The following is a 19,090-nucleotide window of genomic DNA, read 5'->3' as shown; positions in this document are numbered from 1 at the left end:
TTCTCCTCATCTCTGTTCTAAAGTGACTCCCTTTTATTCTAAGGCTGTGCCCCCAGGTCCTAGTCTCCCCTCCTAATGGAGTAATGCATAGTAAGAGAAGAACCTCGGGTATCTCTTCAGGGCCTTGGGGCTTTGGGGGAGGGGCATTCCAGGAGGGGGCGCATGGGGTCGGGCCCTCGGACTCCGTGTTCCACGACGTAGCCGACGATGGCCAGGCGGCTTGTGCGAAAGACGCATTTCCCTCTATTATAAGTTAGGTTCAGGAGTTTTGCGGTGTGGAGGAAGCGCCAGAGGTTCTCGTCATGATCCTGCTGGTCACGGCCGCAGATGGTGACATTGGCTAGGTACAGGAACGTGGCCCGCAGCCGGTACTTGTCAACCATTCGGTCCATTTCCCTTTGGAAGATCGAGACCCCATTGGTGACGCCGAAGGGAAACCTGAGGAAGTGATAGAGGCGGCCGTCTACCTCGAAGGCAGTATATTGGCAGTCCTCTGGGCGGATAGGGAGCTGGTGGTAGGCAGACTTCAAGTCGGCTGTAGAGAAGACTCGATACTGCGCAATCTGATTGACCATGTCAGATATGCGGGGTAGGGGGTACGCATCGAGCTGCGTGTACCGGTTGATGGTCTGGCTATAATCGATGACCATCCGGTGCTTCTCCCCAGTCTTGACGCCCACCACTTGGGCTCTCCAGGGGCTGTTACTAGCCTCGATGACCGCTCTCGCAGGAGTCGCTGGACCTCTGACCTGATGAAGGCTTTGTCCAGCCATTGTAGCGTCTGCTTCTGGTAGCGACGGGCTTACAGTCCGGGGTGAGGTTTGCGAAAAGGGAGGGTGGGGCGACCTTAAAGGTCACGAGGCGACAGACGGTGAGGGGGGGGCAGGGGTCCGTTGAACTTTAGGGTAAGGCTCTGGCGATGGCACTGGAAGTCGAGCCCCAGTGATGGGCAGCGCAGAGATGGGGGAGGACGTGGAGCCTAAAGTTGGTATACTCTGCACCTTGCACAGTGAAGGTCGCGACACAGTACCCCTGGATTTCCACTGCGTGGGATCCGGAAGCCAGGGAAATGTTCTGGGTCGCGGGTAGGATGGGGAGGGAGCAGCGCCTTACCTTATCTGGGTGTATGAAGCTGTCTGTGCTCCCGGAGTCGAAAAGGCAGGCCTTCATTTGTCCATTGATCCGGACGGTCACCGTGGACTTCGTGAGGTGGTGCAGCCGGGACTGGTCGAGTATGACGGAGGGGAGTGTTGGAAGGCGGTCGGTAGGCCGGTCGGAGGTGGCGGCGGCCAACGTACGGTCGGGTGGGCAGGGCTCCCAGGAAGCCGCGGAGTGGTCACAAGATGGCGGCCCCCGTGGGTCGCACGTGGCGGTGAGGTGTAAGATGGCATCCAAGATGGTGGCCCCCGTGGGTCGCACGTGTCGGCCGAAATTAAAGATGGCTACGCCCACGGGTCACACATGGCGGGTGGCACGGCAGCTGGGGATGGCCCCAACAGGCAGCAGGCAGTGCTGCTCGGCCTAGAAGGTTTAAGGGGGGGGGTCGGGCCTGGCAGGCTTTTGCTAAGTGTCCCTTCTTCCCACAGCTGTTACAGGTCGTGTTCCGTGCCGGGCAGCATTGCCGGGGGTGATTACTCTGGCCACAGAAGTAGCACTTCGGGCCTCCGGCGTTGGCGGGCCGCTGCGCGGCGTAGGCTTGCGTCGCACCTGGGTCGGTTGATGGCTGCGCCCACGAGGCCCACGAGGATGCCGCGCGGTCGGAGGTGTAGGCCCCCATGTTCTGGGAGGCCACCTCCAGTGAGTTGGAGAGTTGTACTGTCTCTGGGAGGCCGAGTGTCCCCCCTTCGAATAATCGTTGGCGGATATAGTTTGAGTGCATGCCCGCGACCTAGGCGTCCCTGATCAGCAGCTCCGCGTGCTGGATAGCCGATATCGCCCGGCAGTCACAGTTCCGGCAGAGGATGCGCAAGGCACACCGGAATTCCCCCAGTGATTCCCCAGGGCATTGGTGTCTCGTGGCGAGGAGGTGCCTAGCATATACCTGGTTAACGGATTTCATGTAATGTCCCTTTAGCCGCGTTATTGCCTCCGCATACGAGGGGGCGTCCCTGATGAGGTTAAAGACGATTAAGCTCACCCGTGCGTGGAGGACCTGCTTCTTCTGGAGGTCTGTGAAGTCTTCGTTGAAAGATGCGAGGTACGCCTCGAAGCAGCTTAGCCAGTGTTCAAAAGTCTCTGTAGCATCAGCTGCTTGTGGGTCCAGTTGCAAGCGATCAGGCTTGAGTGAGGAGTTCATCTTGAGTGAAGAGTTAATCTTTAGAAGTTTAGTGTATTAAATTGATACACCATCAATAATAGACGACGAGTGATAAACGTAACTGAGGCTTTAATACACTAAACAACAAGCCTCTTGCCTCTGGACCCGAACTGGGTCCGGAGGTGGATGCTTGCCCCTTTTATACAGAAGCCTGAGTCCCGAGCCACAGACGGAGCCAGACTGGACAAGCCTAGGCATGTACAGTGAATATAAGACAATAACGTGGTTTACCACAAATGGCCTTGCCAGCGACGTCCTCATCTCGTGAAAGAATAAAAGAATAATTGATACAAGACTGTCCATTTATTGTGAATGTTGGTTGAAAGCTCTGTCCCCTCCATTACATTTCCCATTCGACTTCAAAATTGCTGACTGACCTTCAGTGCTTGAAAATATTATAAATGTTATTAATTGTTCCAGAAAGGTAGAGACTGAGAGTTCAATCTATATATTTATTAAGGTACCTGTGCTTTTTATTTATCCAATGCAGCTGTGCTTTATAATTATTCAATAAGCAAATTATTGATTTTCCCAGGAGCCAATTGCAAATCAATTAATTCTCTATTTGCGGAGAGCTGGAAAAGACGGTACTGCTGGATACTAAATTGTGTCCTACTATTGTACCAGTTCTAACTTGATGCAGTTTTCTACTTTGTCTTAACTTTCCGAAACACTTCAAGGTTGTAAAAGCTCATTGAAAATGCAGGTATATAGACAAACCCATAAAACTGCTGGCAACGTTTAACAGTGAAACAATACTCCGGTTCCCCCTTTCTTAACACACAAATAGGGAAATATAGATTAAAGTTACACTTAAAGTTTTCGCTTATTCCTGACACCCACAAGTACAAATACAACTTACTAAACTGTCTCTATTTCCTAATAGTACATTTGTATAGGAAGCATCGTTCGCATTTCTCGCAGTGAAAGAAATAAGTGCTTGGATTTTATTGGGGCAGTTGTGATCCTGAAGATGGGCTGGGAAACCATGAAGCGGTGGAGGCAACCCCACCTTGGCAGTTTGGGTGTACCTGCCATATTTTATGCTCACCTTGTAACTAATGAGTTGCTGTTGGGATCTCTTTAAGGGATGCGAGCCTGCCTCTAAGAGCTGCCTCCCACAGAGAGGTTCTGACAGCTCTTCAGTCCCAGCAGCATCAGGAGATCAAGGCTGCCAAACAATATGGCGCCCCGAAGCCTGTCAACAGGAAGCCCCTCTACAAGCAGCTTCCCGATGCCCCAAAAAGGTTCTGATGGATAGCAGAGTGTTTTTCAGCGCTGTAGCCACCAAAGACACCCCACTAAATGCACCGTTCAGTGCATTTTGACTACAGTCCATTCAGTTGCATGTGTTGTTTACAGACTCTGGAATGCAAGATTACCGCCATCTTCTTTATCTACTATAAACTGTCTGCTTAAATACCTCTCCTCTGTCTCTTCAAGCCTCACGTCCAACAACAAGCGTGAGAAGCTTTTGGACTTCCTTGCCACTCAGATTGACCGATGCGCTGCCTCTGCCATTTTCCTCTAGCCCAACAAACCAATTTTTCTCTTAAGGTTCCCTCATGTTTCACTCTGAAATTGCATATTTCTCTAGTTTCATAGAAATAGAATCCCTACAGTGCAGAATGAGGCCATTCAACCCATTGAGTCTGCACCGACCCTCTGAAAGAGCACCCGGTCTAGATACACGCACCCCCAACCTATCTCTGTAACTCAGTAACCCCACCTAACCTTTGGACACTAATGGTAATTTATCATGGCGAATCCACCTAACCTGTACATCTTTGGATTGTGGGAGGAAACCGGAGCACCCGGAGGAAACCCATGCAGACACGGAGAGAATGTACAAACTCCGCACAGTCACCCAAGGCTGGAATTGAACCCGGGTCCCTGGCGCTGTGAGGCAGCTGTGCTATCCACTGTGCCTCCGAGTTATAGTTTCTCTTTAACTCTCTCCTCATGCCCTCTCTGAGCTCATCTTGTCCACGAGACTCATCTTATGCTCCCAAGATCCGATTCCAAACAAATAGCTAGCTTCCCAACTTTCCATCCTGGTTCATGATATGGTCTGTTCTTCTCGCTGCTGGTTCCATCCTTCTCCCAAACAAATGCTTAAGGCTGAACCAAACTGTTTGCATCCCTGGTGTCTTATTTGCTCTGAGATGAGTTTGCAACCACATTTACTGTTACAATCCCAGCTGATGTTACTAATGGACAAGTCTGATCCCAGGTTGAACCTGGCTTGATAGATCTTAACTTTTTATTTGTTTAGAGATGGAGATGAACAGTCACAAGACTGCCAATAAACCTTGAACAGAAGAATAAACCATTTATTAAACAAAGAAAAGGTTCATTATAATGCGCTACTCCTTCACCACAGCTATAACTTTACAGGTAAATACAGATTTACAAGGGTAACACAACGTACAAAATATAAATATAACTTGTACTCTAGTGTTCTTAGTAAGCACACAGTCCATATAAACCAATAGGCAAACTGTGGTCAAACACACCACACTCTGAAACCAAGTGCCACTTAACCTAACTTCTGCAGATTTCTCATTAATTCCCCCCAGACGCTTGTCATACTGTGAGCTGACTGATCTTGATGGAAATTTGTCTTTCACATGAGGGTTTCCAATCTCTGATCTCGAAGAACAAGCCTTGGAATCATCTCCCATGTAATGCTTTCTCTCGGATGCTTTTAGAAAGGATTCACCTCCAAGATTTCAACCTCTCAGTTCGATATTTCTCTGCCCTGGATCGCCACATGCATTCAAGCTTCCGCTCAATCACTCAGCTACTCCGTCATGGCAACAGGACTCCACTGCTTCACAGGCTGTATTAAGGTTACCAACCTTAGGGTCACCACGGATATCTGCCTTCTCATTAGCTGACTTTAAATCTGCTTTGTACAGCTGCCTTCTTAATTCGGAACCATTTCTCTGCTCCTTGCTTTAATTTTGCTGAACAAGGTTTTCCTCATATTCCTATTTTTAATTCCTTTGACTCAACTGTCGTCCTGGAACCTCCCTCTGTCCCATTCCCTAGTTTCTGGGACTTTCAGTTCTTTGGATTGGGACTTATGTCCCTGTGCATTGACCTGCCTGCTTTGGCATTGCCTTTGGAATGCTCCTTGTCTCTGGGTTATTTGGTTCAAACTGAAACTCAAGTGCTTCTATTTTTCGGTGTAGACCTCTGGTTGTTAAGCAACAGTTTAATTTTTTTCTTAACCCCTATAATTGCTTTTACATTGTAAAACTTTGTTATAGTGCAGGCAAAGTTTAAAGTGAAACTAAACCAGCAGACTTTCAGGCACTTTGTTGAACTGAAATTATTCATTGGGGTGAATTCTCCACCTCCCCAGCCGCGTGTTTCTTGGTGGCGCACCGTTGTTGGCTAAGGGATTCTCCATTCCCGCCGCTGGCCAATGAGATTTCTCATGGTGGACACCCCATGCTACTGGGAAACCCCCGGGCGGGGGTGCACTGTTGGCGGAACGGCGAATCCCGCCGGGAAGAATTGCTCCACTATTTCTTACAATACAAATACAGAAACACAAATTAAGCTTACTTTAACTTATACCTTATTCCAAATACACACCATACAAATATAACAAAAGAGAAAATGCTGGAAAATCTCAGCAGGTCTGGCAGCATCTGTAGGGAGAGAAAAGAGCTAACGTTTCGAGTCCAATGACCTCTTTGACCAAGCTTTTTGTCATCTGTCCCCAAATCACCTTGTGCGACTTCATGCCAAATTTGTTTGTTAACACTCCTGTGAAGCTCTTAGAAATATTTTCTTGTATTGAAGTTCGGGGAAGCGGCGGCGTAATGGTATTGTCACTGGACTAGTAATTGACCCAGGGTGATGCTCTGGGGACCTGGATTCGAATCCCACCATGGCAGGTGGCGGAATTTGAATCTGGAATTAAAAGTCTAATAATGGCCATGAAACCATTGTCATTAAAAAAAACATCTGATTCACTGATGTAAGTTAGGGAAAGAAATCTGCCTACCTGGTTTGGCCAGTTCTCATGAACAAATATAAAAAGGTGCTATATAAATACAAGTAGTTATAAAATGTAGCACATCTACTTGTAATATTACTGATGGTCAGTTGAATATGTATTTTTATGGGGCAGGAGATTATACCATGTAATGTTCAGTTTTTCTTTCTGCTGCCCAAATGGAGCTGTGTTCTTGCAAGATGTAAAGTTATTATTATTAATTAAATACAGCTACAGGTCAATCTGAATTTAATTGCTGCTTTTAAGGTAGAAAATAACTTGTATCTCTGAGACTGTCGATCCATGTTGTACAATGCAGTGCTGTCGTAGATTTCCATCACCTAATTATGTCCAAGAGATTAGTCCTTCAGTCTGTGTGTGCAATCACTCAGATTCTATAGCCGTCTGTGCCTGATCTGTGAACAAGTCAGATTTCAGAAGCCTTTCTGCAGTATAATTTCTGATGCTTGTGTTTCAAATAACTCAATCACCGTCTGCCAATAAAGAAATGGCTTGACATATAGCAACTATGACAGTTTCTTATGCACTGCCATCTGAACTTCTTTAAAAAAAAACTTTTATGCTGAATTAACATAAAAGCAAAAGTACATTTAAGACTTGAACAAAAAAGGGGCAGCACGATAACGCAGTGGTTAGCACCACCTCACGGCACCGAGGATCCGGGTTTGATCCCGGCCCCGGGTCACTATCCATGTGGAGTTTGCATATTCTCCCCGTGTCTGCGTGGGTCTCATTTCCACAACCCAAAGATGTGCAGGCTAGGTGGATTGGCCACGCTAAATTGCCCCTTTGTTGGAAAAAAAGAATTGGGTACTTTAAGTTTAAAAAAAGACTTGAACAGAACTTCTCCATTGTATCTTCTAGTTCTTCAACAACTACCAGCTCCCCAAATGACCTTCCACACTTCAGTGGGCACCAAATTGAATACACTGATATGGAGAACCTCTACTTATGTGCAGATCTGCTGCAAAACAGTTTGGAGTCATTACACCTGAGACTTAATAGTTCACCTGAGTTGAGGAGATCTTGATTATCCACCTGTGTCACAAGTTATAGCTACAAAATAGAAGCAGCTACCAACTGAAGAAGTATGCCAGGGTGTTGCACACAGACTCAGGTTTACTAATATTCTGACAACAATTCAATGAAATCAAATGTAATAGAAGCAAGGAACTTGAACTTTTGAAACATGCTTTGTATCCTTCGTATCATCCCAAGTGTTTCATATCCAGTGTATCACTTTGAAGTGTAATGTAGGAAAGCATAACAATGCCATGTTAACAGAAAAGTAATTTTTAAGGGCCAATTTTTTTTTTTCTTCGATGAGTGCCAAAGGATCTTTCACATCCCTTGGAACAGGTAACATGTCATCTGAAGAAATGGCCTGCATTTTAATTAATAACACTGATGATACTGACAATATTCACCATGATTATGGGACAAATTGGACGGCAACTTCTGGCACCTGCATGTGCACATGAAATGTGGAAATCCAGAAGTTGCTGTCAGAGAGCTCCACTCCCCCACTAAAGATACCATAAAATGTTAGGGCTGGGGCATTCAACAATAAGTGAAGTGTTAACTGTGATAATTGTTAATTATTGCCAAACAACGTATCGGGACTAAAAGTTGTATTTTGTAAGCGAGGAGTCTCATGAAGTTACTCATGAAGATTTTAAAAGCAATTGATTGTTACTTTACTTTTTATCCCTGTCTTTTACCTTTCTTTGGTGATCCCATTTGTCTTCCCCAGCTCTTTTTTGCTTTGATCTCATTTATAATTACTGGTTTGGACTGTATGGTGAACACAGAAATGGCCTTTACATTGGCTGCCTCCTTTAAGATTGCATAGCAGTGGTCTTCAAAAACAATTGGAGTTGGGATCCCAAATGTACCCTGACTTCTAGAAATTTTTGATGTGCAACAGGTTTTACCTTGTATGTCTGAGTAAGTATTCCCCAAATTGATTGGTGAAGAACCTTGCTGTTTCTTGACTTGCTCACAGATGTCTGTAGAGGATACCATGCTGGATGAAACATTGGATTAGAGCAAGTCTCCAAACAAACACCTGAGAAAATGTTTGGCAGCTATCAGCGAGGTGAGAAGTAAGCCTTGTTGCTTTTCTGCTGACCTCAAAATCCAGACACTGTGCATCTGTTGCCATAGAGAATCACGCAAGGTTATAATACAGTCTTTAAATAGCCTTGAAGATCACAGAATGGGCACATTGGAATGCTTTTTGATTTGCATTCGAGGCATCTCATAATCCAGGATTTGCGTGCTGACAGAGGGAAGAGTGGTGATGACTCCACTGGTACATCACTGATGGGATGAGAATTTTAACCTAATTGCCAGGAAAGATATATTGACCTTGGATAGGGTACGGGGCAGATTGACCAGAATGACATCTGGTCCAGAAGAGTTAAGCTATGAGGAGAAGTGTTTTGGAAGATTAAAGGAGATGATAAGGTAGACAAGATAAAGTATTCATCTGGCAGGTCCAGAACAGGGAGGAATACCGATAAAGTTAGAACTAAGCCATTCAGGAATGATGCCTGGAAGCACTTCTTTACACCAAGGCCAGTGGAACTCACTTCCATAAAAGCTGTTGAGGCTATGTCAAGTGAAAATCTAAAACTGGAGTGGATAGATTTTTGTTAGGTAAGCGTGTTAAGGATTCCACAACTCAGATAGGTAGAAGGAATTATGATACAGGTTAGACCAACCTGAAATTATGAGATCAACCATAATCTATTAGAATAACAGAACAAGCTCAAAGTGCTGAATGGCCTAGTCTTGATCCTGTGTCTCAGTCAGAGGATCGTTTTTTATAGTTAATGAGACAGAACATTTTATATTTCTGGGAGATGTAAAACAAATGATTAATGCTGGCAAAACTCTCAGCCGGAGCCACAGAGAAACAGAGTTAATGTTTCAGGATGATTACCTTTTACCAGACCTATTGGGCACGATTCTGAGCTCCTAGGATGGGAGGAAGGTGAGCTGGATCTCAATATAGAGCTGTCTGCCAACTTGCTCGTTTCTTGTCGGCGTTCCTCCCACTCGCAAGTTTCAACAGTACAGATGATCGGAGGCCCTGGCAACCCACGTGACATTGCATTGGGGCTAAAAAAGGTAGTTAACAAGTTTGTTGAGGTCTAGTTTGGGATTTTGAGTGGGGCGGACAGGTTCAATGCTGGCTCGGGGCAGACCAAGTGCACAGAAGCAGCAACACAGCAGAAAGCCAGTTATGACCCCATTATCAACTTGAGTGGACCCAAAACAGGAGCATGGCTGAGAGGAACACTGAGCCAATGACACACAGGTGCCATCAGATATGTATATGTTGCGGGGAGAGTGGATTGCATGCAATCAGGTATTGTATGGAGTAATCGCCATATCTTGGAGCGTAAGAAAAAGGTTAAAACTTTAAAGACATAATACAGAGTCCAGCTGAACACAAAGAAGGCAATAACTGGCAATGGGAGCATGAATTTCAGTTGTAGAGTTTAGTGGTGTTGGAGAGGCAGCGCCCTGGGCTCAAGGAGGTCAAAGGAGGGGGATGAGGGACAGGAAGAAGATGGAAGCCATATTCTCAGCATGGGCTCTACAGCTGAAAATGGAGCTATCTGCACATGTGGGAGAACAGGAGATTGCACCTATCCAGGCAGATGGTCACTAAGATTTGTGCTCTCGTCGTGGGAAGTCTCACTTCGGAAATGCTAATGTCACTATGGTATTGACCTTCTTTGCTTGACTCTCTGTGGCCATGGTGGCATCTCACCAATGACTGCCAAACCCTCGCATCTCTATGGTTACTGATGTCATATTTGCGAGAACTGGGCAGTACATTCAATTCCAGACAAATGTGGCCTCACCATCAGAGAGCAGTGGGTTTCGCCTGAGTTGCTCATTTACCCAGGTACAGCGCATGTTTTTGATTGCATTCATGTGGCCATCAAAACATTCACTTCACTGGATAGCCAGTCAGGTTCATCAATAGAAAGGACATCCACTCGCTCAAAGTTCAGCTGATTTGTGACCACTACAAGAGTCTCCTATATCTGCTTGCTTGCTTTCCTCACATTTGCTACAACTCCTTCATCCTCAGGCAGTGATGGTTGCCGCAGCTCTTACACTCCACCTCCTGCCACAAGTGGTTGGATTCCAGGATGCGAGACATATCCCATGAAAAGATGGCCATCCCTACAGTAGACCCCTAGATGGAGGCACAAAAAAATTCTGTAACTGATGCCAATTGCTCACTAGGACAACCAGCCAGGCCATTGGGCGTCTGAAGATGTCTTTCCATTTCCTGGACTGGTTGGGTGACACCCTGTAGTACACTCTTTCAAGGGTTTTGTGCATTGAGGTGATCTGTTGCATTCTCCATAAAAGGCCCTCTAGCGATGTGTAAACCTTGAAGAACATGATGCCTTCATTGGTGGAAGGAGAGTTGGAAGATGCAGAATGATGCTAGCACCCCATGAGGGGTTGTACCTTCATCCTCCTTGATGACTACCTCAGCCCTTGGATGGCTACTACATGTGCCCACCAGTTAGGGCTCAAATATGGCCACTACAAGCATTTCTGAACCACCTGTGTCACTGACCAGTACGACAGGATTACTGCCAAATGGTTCTCCATGAGGTTGGCCACTTTCTGATTGGAGGAATTCAAAGTCCAGAGACATGGTGATGATATGGAAATGAGGCACTCCATTCCCGTCGGCACCCCTTCTTGGTCATTATGAACTCTCTTCTCCTGAAAGGAAACAAGACGAAGGGGATGAGGCATGGTTGGCCACGGTGTCCTATACCAATGGTACATAGGAAACTGAACGTATCGGTGCTAGCAGGTTCTCTGCGATGTCAGGGCTTTGAGCCTTGCTGAGGGTTAGTAAGTATCGCAAGTGGGGGCTTGTCCTGGGCTCCAGCCTTTGTTCGCCCATCACTGCTGCATCCATTCTTTCAGTCAAATGGCAGCCACAATCATGTTCAGCCAAGCCTCCTTTTCTGCTCTCGCGATTGCTAATTGGCTGCCCAACCTTTCCTCTAGCCAATTAACAGCCCTCTGCTGCGAAAATCAAGTGAGGTGTCCCCTTCCCCTGCTCCCCCAGCTCCTCAGGCAGTTTCAGAACCCTCAAACAGTTTGAACTTTGGTTTTCTGCCCACAGAAGGAGAATCAGGCCCTTCATCTTTCATCAGTTCATCAGGGCTGCAGACCTGTTGAGTATTTTCACTATTTTCTGCTTTTATTTCAGACTTCCAGCATCCAGAGTATTTTTGCTTTTCTGCTAAAATCTCAAGACACCTCTCCTGTTTCCTCGCTGTTTGAAAGTCTTCTGTGGAAAAAATTAATGTTTTGCTTTCGGTTTCCTCGACAAATTGATGATGAAGTTGGTATTTTCAAACTTGGCTTAATTGGATGATCGGCATTTCTGTTCTCATTGTACCCAAGCAGTTCTTAATTCTTTGACCTATTTGGCTTGCGATTTGGAGCACTAAATTGTCTTCCCTCTCCATCAAATCTTGTTTCTGGAAGAGCTGCTTGATCCTCGGATTAAAATGGTAAAAACCCATGTAATGAATTGATTTCAGTAATATCAACATTCTCTTCCTCTAATCCTAGCAAATAAATGGATTTCATGTAAAATAAATCTCTTAGTTAAGTTAATCCATCTTTCATTTTCTTTTCAGTATGCGCAACACAATGAGAGCAACACAACAAAAAAATATTCTGAATGTAACTTCATTGATCAGTATTGACTATTTTCACATTATTTGAAATTGTAACCATTGTTATAGCTGCAGAAAGCAGAGAATGAGCTGAACATGGAAGAGATGTAATTAAATATGATTTGTATCAGTGAAGACAATTAAAGTCCATCCTCTAGACCACAATGGTCGTTTTCAAAAATGTGTTAATTACAATAGTGTGTTAATTATAATACAGATCTTAACTTTGACTAAACTTTTAGTGTTGTCAACATGAAATATTTTTTGTGATGCCAAAGAATCTTGCTAACTGTTCCACCCTAGCAATCTCATTTGCAAACATTTCTTGTGGACTGATAGTGTTCAAAGACAAGCAGGTTAGGTGGATTGGCCATGATAAATTGCCCTTGGTGACCAAAAGAAAAGGTTAGGAGGGGTTATTGGGTTACGGGGATAGGGTGGAAGCGAGGTCTTAAGTGGGTCGATGCAGACTCGATGGGCCGAATGGCCTCCTTCTGCACTGTATGTTCTATAAATGTGGCTTTGTAACAAGTGTAACTTGATGGCATGATAATATCATGGTCATGAATAAAACAGATACATAAAAGTTAACTAATGTTTTAAGTGCTCCATATGTCAGGAATAATGAGGAGACTGTGCAGCTGTCATAGAGAGCTAAGTCATAGGTTTAACCTACACTGTAGTCACACATGTAACTGTTTTCTTCAGCAGTCAGCTTCAAGAGAAGGATATTTAATCGGAAACTGTTGAGACTTAGCAAACAATTTAAGATATATTTCATGACTAGTTCATCTTTGGGTTTCCTGAGCATATCTTACGTGCCACTAACTATATTTGGCTTCCAGGTTGAAATTAAGGAATAAGTAAGCATTGAATATTGGAACTGTTTGTTTTGACCATATTGGCGTGTTTTCATAAGCCTATTTCCATGATTTACAAAGTAACAAGTCATTAGAAACGCACTTGAAATGAGTAGAATGGCTTAGATTAACATAACATGTGGGGTGGGATAAAACAAAATGCGAACAAAGTCCCATAGTGAGCGCATTTAGACACGCCAAAAAACACGATGCTATAAAACGGGACACCGGTTAGATAGGGACCCTCAGCAGGGAACGCGCAGCCGAGGCTGCACATAGCCCTTTCTGGTACACTGAAGAGCTCGGTGCGCCAGGTTTAAATGGATGGGATTTGCATCGCAACGCCTAGCGACATCACGTTAGATGTCGCGAGGCGTTGTGAGCCGGCTAGGGGCCGGGTGCGGGGCCTCCCAGCTTTTATCGGCCAAGCTGCGCCACGGCATGCTGCTATTTGGGCGCAGCATGGCCGCTCGATCGCGCGAATGATCAATTGGATTACAAATTTGGGCTGTATTTGTCCAGTTGGAAAGGTCGGCAAGCATTTCAAATTAGGTATTTAAACCCACAAAATTGATTTCAATATTTTGCATCTGTCACTAGTTAATCAAATTATACGTTGTCATTTGCAGTTATCTTTATTATTGGAAGTTGGTTTTGGAGGAGCTTTGGTCTACATTGACCCTTGCGATTCTTCACCCCAAAAGGAAAAGATTGGTGATGAAACGTTTTGGATTTCTTTGAACCCTGGAGGAGATCCATCCACACCAGGATACCCTAGTGTTGGTGAGTCAAAGAGAGCTCCTGATATTTTTTATTGACTAGAGAGGAAAATGGTTTAGTGGCCATCTTTTTGGCAAATACTGTGATTGTCTACACTTAATAGGTTCTGTATGAGTTGATGCCTGGGTCCTGCAAGTTGTAAAAAGCCCCAGAAGCAATGAAAACAACAGCATCTGAGTGATAACAAGTCACTTGTAACAACAGGTCATTTACCTTAGTACCAACTGCTGGAAGAAAATGAAAGAATCAAATGTGACGTGAGCTAAAAACATTTTCACACGAGTGGTTCGATTCCAAAATGCACTCCCTGGAGGTCCTGGAACCTGGCGGCAGGTTCAGTCGATGCATTCAAAAGGGCATTAGATGATAACTTGAATGGAAATGATGTGCCGTGATATGGCAAAACACAGGGGAATGGCACTAAGTTTGGACAGCCAATGCAGAAACAATAGGCCAAATGGCTTCCTTCTACACCGTAGCAATTCTGCAAGAAAAAAGATCATTGCCAGTAATTTATACGTTTTCTGATCAGTGCACACTTTTGCTCCTGATAGAGGAAATTAACATTTTGTCAGCACTGAGGAATTGAATTTTTTTTACGATTGTGCTATTCCATGTCAGCAGCAGGCTCGGTCTGAAGTGAAAGGTTTTCTGCTTAAACTCTATTGTGATAGTACTAATGTCACCTTTAAAACAGAAACCATGTTGAATCATTTTGACATTCCCATCCCCCTCACTGAGTTCCTGAGTAATACTGTTTAGTGGCAATTATTGCTAAATTATGTAGTTTTATGTTATGTACTTGTAAATGGCCGGAACTGACTCTCCAACCTATTTAACTTCGAATGCTACTCATTCAGTCTAAATTGCTTTTGAATCATATTCCCAACTGTGAAACAAACGCCACTGTGTGCTCCTGAATAATTGTATTGCATATTTTATTATTTGAATCATCAACTATTTCCACACATACAATGTAGAATATGGGCTGGCTTCTCCGCTGCCCAATGCTGGCAGAGAGATCCGTGATTGGGCAAAGAATTAGGCATTGTCAATCCCGTGCTCCTCCCCTGTTGGTAGAGGCATCAAGGTTTACGCCCCGTGCCAACAGAAGGATGTAAATAAGTTAAATGGATCCATTTCTACCCTATTAACGGGCTGGAGTCCGGATTCTCTGCACTTGCGTGATTCTGCAATCCTCTGGGCCAGGATTCACGTGGGCATATATTGGTGCAGGTATTTGTAAGCGTGGCCCTAAAGCAGTGGAACTCGAGTTGGGTCAAGGGCGTAAGTCTTTAAGGTGGATGCTCCCAAAATTAATTGGAGGACCTCCCTCCCACCCCCACAATACAAATCAGGCCCCCCCATAACAAACACTTCTCTCATAAGAAACCTTCCCTCATAACAGAGATTCCCCCATATCAGAGACTCTTGCCTGGAAGCCAGAGAGCAGTCTGGACAGAAACAGTGAAGTGATCACTGCTTTAGCTACCTCAGGCAGAGAAAGCAGCAGTTGTAAATTCGTAGAAAGTGAAAATCACATCTACAAGTTTTAAATCCCCTCAGATCCTTTAATCTGCAAGTCTGCAAGACTTTTCTTCACATCAATGAGAAATTGCTTTTACTAGGCTGTGATCGACAGCTTCCAGACAACCAGATATCTGGATTGTTTAATTTTGTTTCCCTTCACACTTCAATGGATCTCAAGTTCCCTGCTGTGAAACTAACAGCGATGTATAATTTTATTTAAAAAAATATTTCAATCAAGAAATTTTCATATAAACAAACAAAAACAGAAGAACAACCATGCAACATTGTAAACAACCAACACCCATTCCCCCCTGCTCCTCATTTCCCAATACCCCCCTTCCTGTCTTCCCCATTCCCTCCCAATCCTCCTCCTTTTGCTGACCCCTCAAATCTCCTTAAAGAAATCAATAAACAGCTTCCATCTCCGAGTGACCCCATTGACCGACCCCCTTAAGACAAACATAACCTTCTCCAGCCTCCGGAATTCCGCCAGGTCGCTCACCTACATTCCCGCTTTTGGCAGTTTTGAGTCCCGTTTTTTGATTTAAAATCTTTCTGTTAACATCGAATTGGATGTTTTTGGGCTTTAGAGCAAAGTACAAATAAACTCAGGATCCATTGAGCATTATTAAATGGTCCTCCAGCATAATACATTTTCACACCTTGTGTTAATCAGCAGAGCCTCATTCATGGATATCAACAATGATTGGCCAACAAAGGAAGCCTTGTAATAAAGAGTTTGCAGTGACAGAGGCCTTAGCAGTAGATAGTGTCATGAACCTGCCTGGAGATAGCTGTAGACAGTATTCAAATCAGCCTCCATTGGTATGCGTCTCACAGTAACAAGTTTAGAATGGCAGTTTAGATAAAGTATGAATAGCATGGAAGAGGAACAGGACATAGATGACTAGGAAGGCACCTGAGATATACATATGTTACCGTACAGTCAAGGAAGTTGAGAGGGGAAGACAGCTAAATACACAGAAGGCATAATTAAAGAACAACAAAGGCATAATTTTCCACACCCTGAAAAATCAGGAAAGGCAATTACCATCTAGCAATCTAGAAAGCGGTCAGGCCAGTTTCCAGCTACCAAGCCTGAAGTCCAAGTTTACAGCAAACAAACTTCTGAATCCTAGAGTCAAGGCAGTGCAATAAACCTCCATAACAGCAGTTTTAAAATATCTTTGCTGGACCAGGGAAAAAACGGTTTCCAATTTTAGTATCATCCCTGTATTGTGTGGTACTATAGCTGGTTATTCAATTTGGATTAAATTTGTGCAACCATGGAAGTCTTACAGAGCCTGGGTATTGTTGAGATATTCTGTAATAAGGGGTACGTTCTGTAGAAACTATGTGTTGAATAGTTCATACATCTTAAATTGGGTGAGAGTAGTGTAGTCCAGTTTGTTTGTATATGTCTTTTCTTAATAATTGTTACACGACGACTGGGCTATTTACTCTCACTAGGTTTTGCTTGTCTCCTCATACCAAAGCAAAACTATGCACTCCCATGAACCCGTGTTCCAAGTTGGGATATGCTTGCAGATAACATCAGCATGACAGTAGGTTATTAGAGAAATGGACAAATATGCAGAAAGGAAAGTAGACTCTCATTCTGATGGAAAGGAACCGGGCTTGGTAACTTAATTCAGGTCGAATAGAATAGCAAGATTGTTCACTGACTTGTTGAGCTTAAGAGAAGATGCCAGACCTGTACCATTCCTTGATTAGTCCACATTAGAAATACAGTGTCCACTTTTTTGCTGCCCTATTTTAGAAAAAATACTGAAGCCAAGGGAAGTGGGTGAAAGAGACTTCTTGGGATAAGAGGTTTTATTCTTAAGAAGAGATTAAAGAAACTGATGTTCTTATTAGAGCTTAAAAAGTTTACAAGGAGATCTTATCAAGATTTTCAAATTATGAAGGGTTTTGATGAGGTGAGCAGGAAAATCCATTTTCACTGGATGGTGAGTTGGCAATTCGAGAGTAGAAGTTTATGGTCATCATTGACCGAAAGATGGGAAGAATTTACAGTATGGAAATTTGTTAGGACATAGCATGTCTTAATAGAAACAATATCAAATCTAGAATTTCTAATAGCTTTTAAAAGAAACATGTAAAAGGTATGTGGCCTGGGTCACTGTCCGTGTGGAGTTTGCACATTCTCCCCGTGTCTGCGTGGATCTTACCCACAAAACCCATAGATGTGCAGGGTAGATGAATTGGCCACGCTAAATTGCCCCTTAATTGGAAAAAAACAGAATTGGGTACTCTAAATTTTTTTAAAAATAGAAGGTATGGGGAAAGAGCAAGCGATTGGGACTAGTTAGATAACTCTCTCCGAATACTAGTGCAAGTACAATGGACCAAATTGTTTCCGACTGTGCTGCAAAGATCTATGAATATATTATTCTAAATTTCCAGACTACAAAAGCATGATGAGTACCCACAGCTATAGAATAACTTCTTGCAACAACTTACTTGTGCAAGTACTTATTCAACCATGAAATGCTCAGACTTGCCAGAAATGTATAAGCTATAAAAATGTTTATCTTTATTAATTTCTGTCTATGTTTATGAACATGATACTAAAAAATACACTTGGTTTAGAATTAGTCCTGCAATTATAGTGTAGGTGTAATATATAATAACCTCAGGTACATACAAGTTCCTTTTTCTTCAACATAATCACCCATGTAAACAAAACTACAATGAGTTAGTTTGTCAGTCATCCGAATGCATGTGTGAGACAGACATGGATTTTTGCACAATGTTATCAACACTTCAGCTTTTTCAATAGACTTCATTTAACAGCATTCAAAACAGATAATTTTGGTTGTGTGGAAAGCTTCTAACAGTTAAAATCTCTCCTACAGAACATCAAGTAGTTCACTTGAAAAATGACGAATCAGAGCCTCATTGTTGCAACGTTTCAAGTAATTTAGTTCTAATTACTTTGGTACCTTCAACTTTCAACCCCTGTGTTTTAATGCACAACATGGTATGCTTCCCTTTTTTAAAATGTTGCAGTAATTTTCTATTGACCCTTTCCAAGGTTAGAGATTGCTTACTTTCCAGCTTTGGTAGGCACTGCATTTTATTTGGTGGCAATTCACAGCATTTGTTTCGGTTCTCCCTTGTTGCTTTGTGTTCTTTATCTTGATCTGAACATTTTATGAACTGTTGCAGTCTTCCTAGATCTCATTAACTTTATCTCCTCACATATTATGGAAGTATTTCATTCCTTCTCAGAAATAATTTATTTACAGGCCAGCACAGAGGCCCGTTTGATCCCGGCTCCGGGTCACTGTCTGTGTGGAGTTTGCACATTTTCCTCGTGTCTGCGTGGGTCTCACCCCCACAATCTGAAGATGTGCAGGGTAGGGATATTGGCCATGCTATATTGTCCCTTAATTGGAAAATAAAATGGGTACTCTAAATTATAAGAGAAATAATTTATTTGCATTTTAAAAACGTGTACCTGACCAGTTAACAGGGAAACAAAGATTCCTAATTTCTAATTGATGACCAATTTTAAAGACTGTGTCCAGTGCACAAAAGACCTAAGAATGCTGTTGGCAATATTATACAAAGAACATTTTACATGTTGTGACGACAGTAGCTTGCTATGCATTGCTCTTTCTCTCATATGCCTTTGATTCACTCTTTCTTTTTAAATAACATAAAATCATATCCTTATAGAGGGGGCACAATAGAAGATAAGATTACAAGCCATCAATCGTCACAAAACAGCGATTCTTGCTTCTCTGGCCATTGGCAACAAAATGCCTTAATCCTCATGCTTTGTAACACTCAAAGTACATGTAAT

At 43.5% G+C, this 19,090-nt stretch overlaps 1 protein-coding gene across 1 annotated transcript in view; it reads left to right on the top strand.

Moving 5' to 3' along the window:
* LOC140406730 (inactive N-acetylated-alpha-linked acidic dipeptidase-like protein 2) overlaps positions 1-19,090 on the top strand; it is a 76,005-nt gene that overhangs the window by 54,152 nt on the left and 2,763 nt on the right. The window contains exon 3 of the mRNA XM_072494677.1: positions 13,578-13,731. Coding sequence (XP_072350778.1) covers positions 13,578-13,731 — 154 coding nt within the window. The remainder of the gene's footprint in view (positions 1-13,577; positions 13,732-19,090) is intronic.

This window comes from Scyliorhinus torazame, unplaced genomic scaffold (assembly GCF_047496885.1).
Source record: "Scyliorhinus torazame isolate Kashiwa2021f unplaced genomic scaffold, sScyTor2.1 scaffold_816, whole genome shotgun sequence".
Lineage (NCBI taxonomy): Eukaryota > Metazoa > Chordata > Chondrichthyes > Carcharhiniformes > Scyliorhinidae > Scyliorhinus > Scyliorhinus torazame.
The sequence above is the reverse complement of the archived record's forward strand: the minus strand, read 5'-3'. Positions and strand labels throughout refer to the sequence as shown.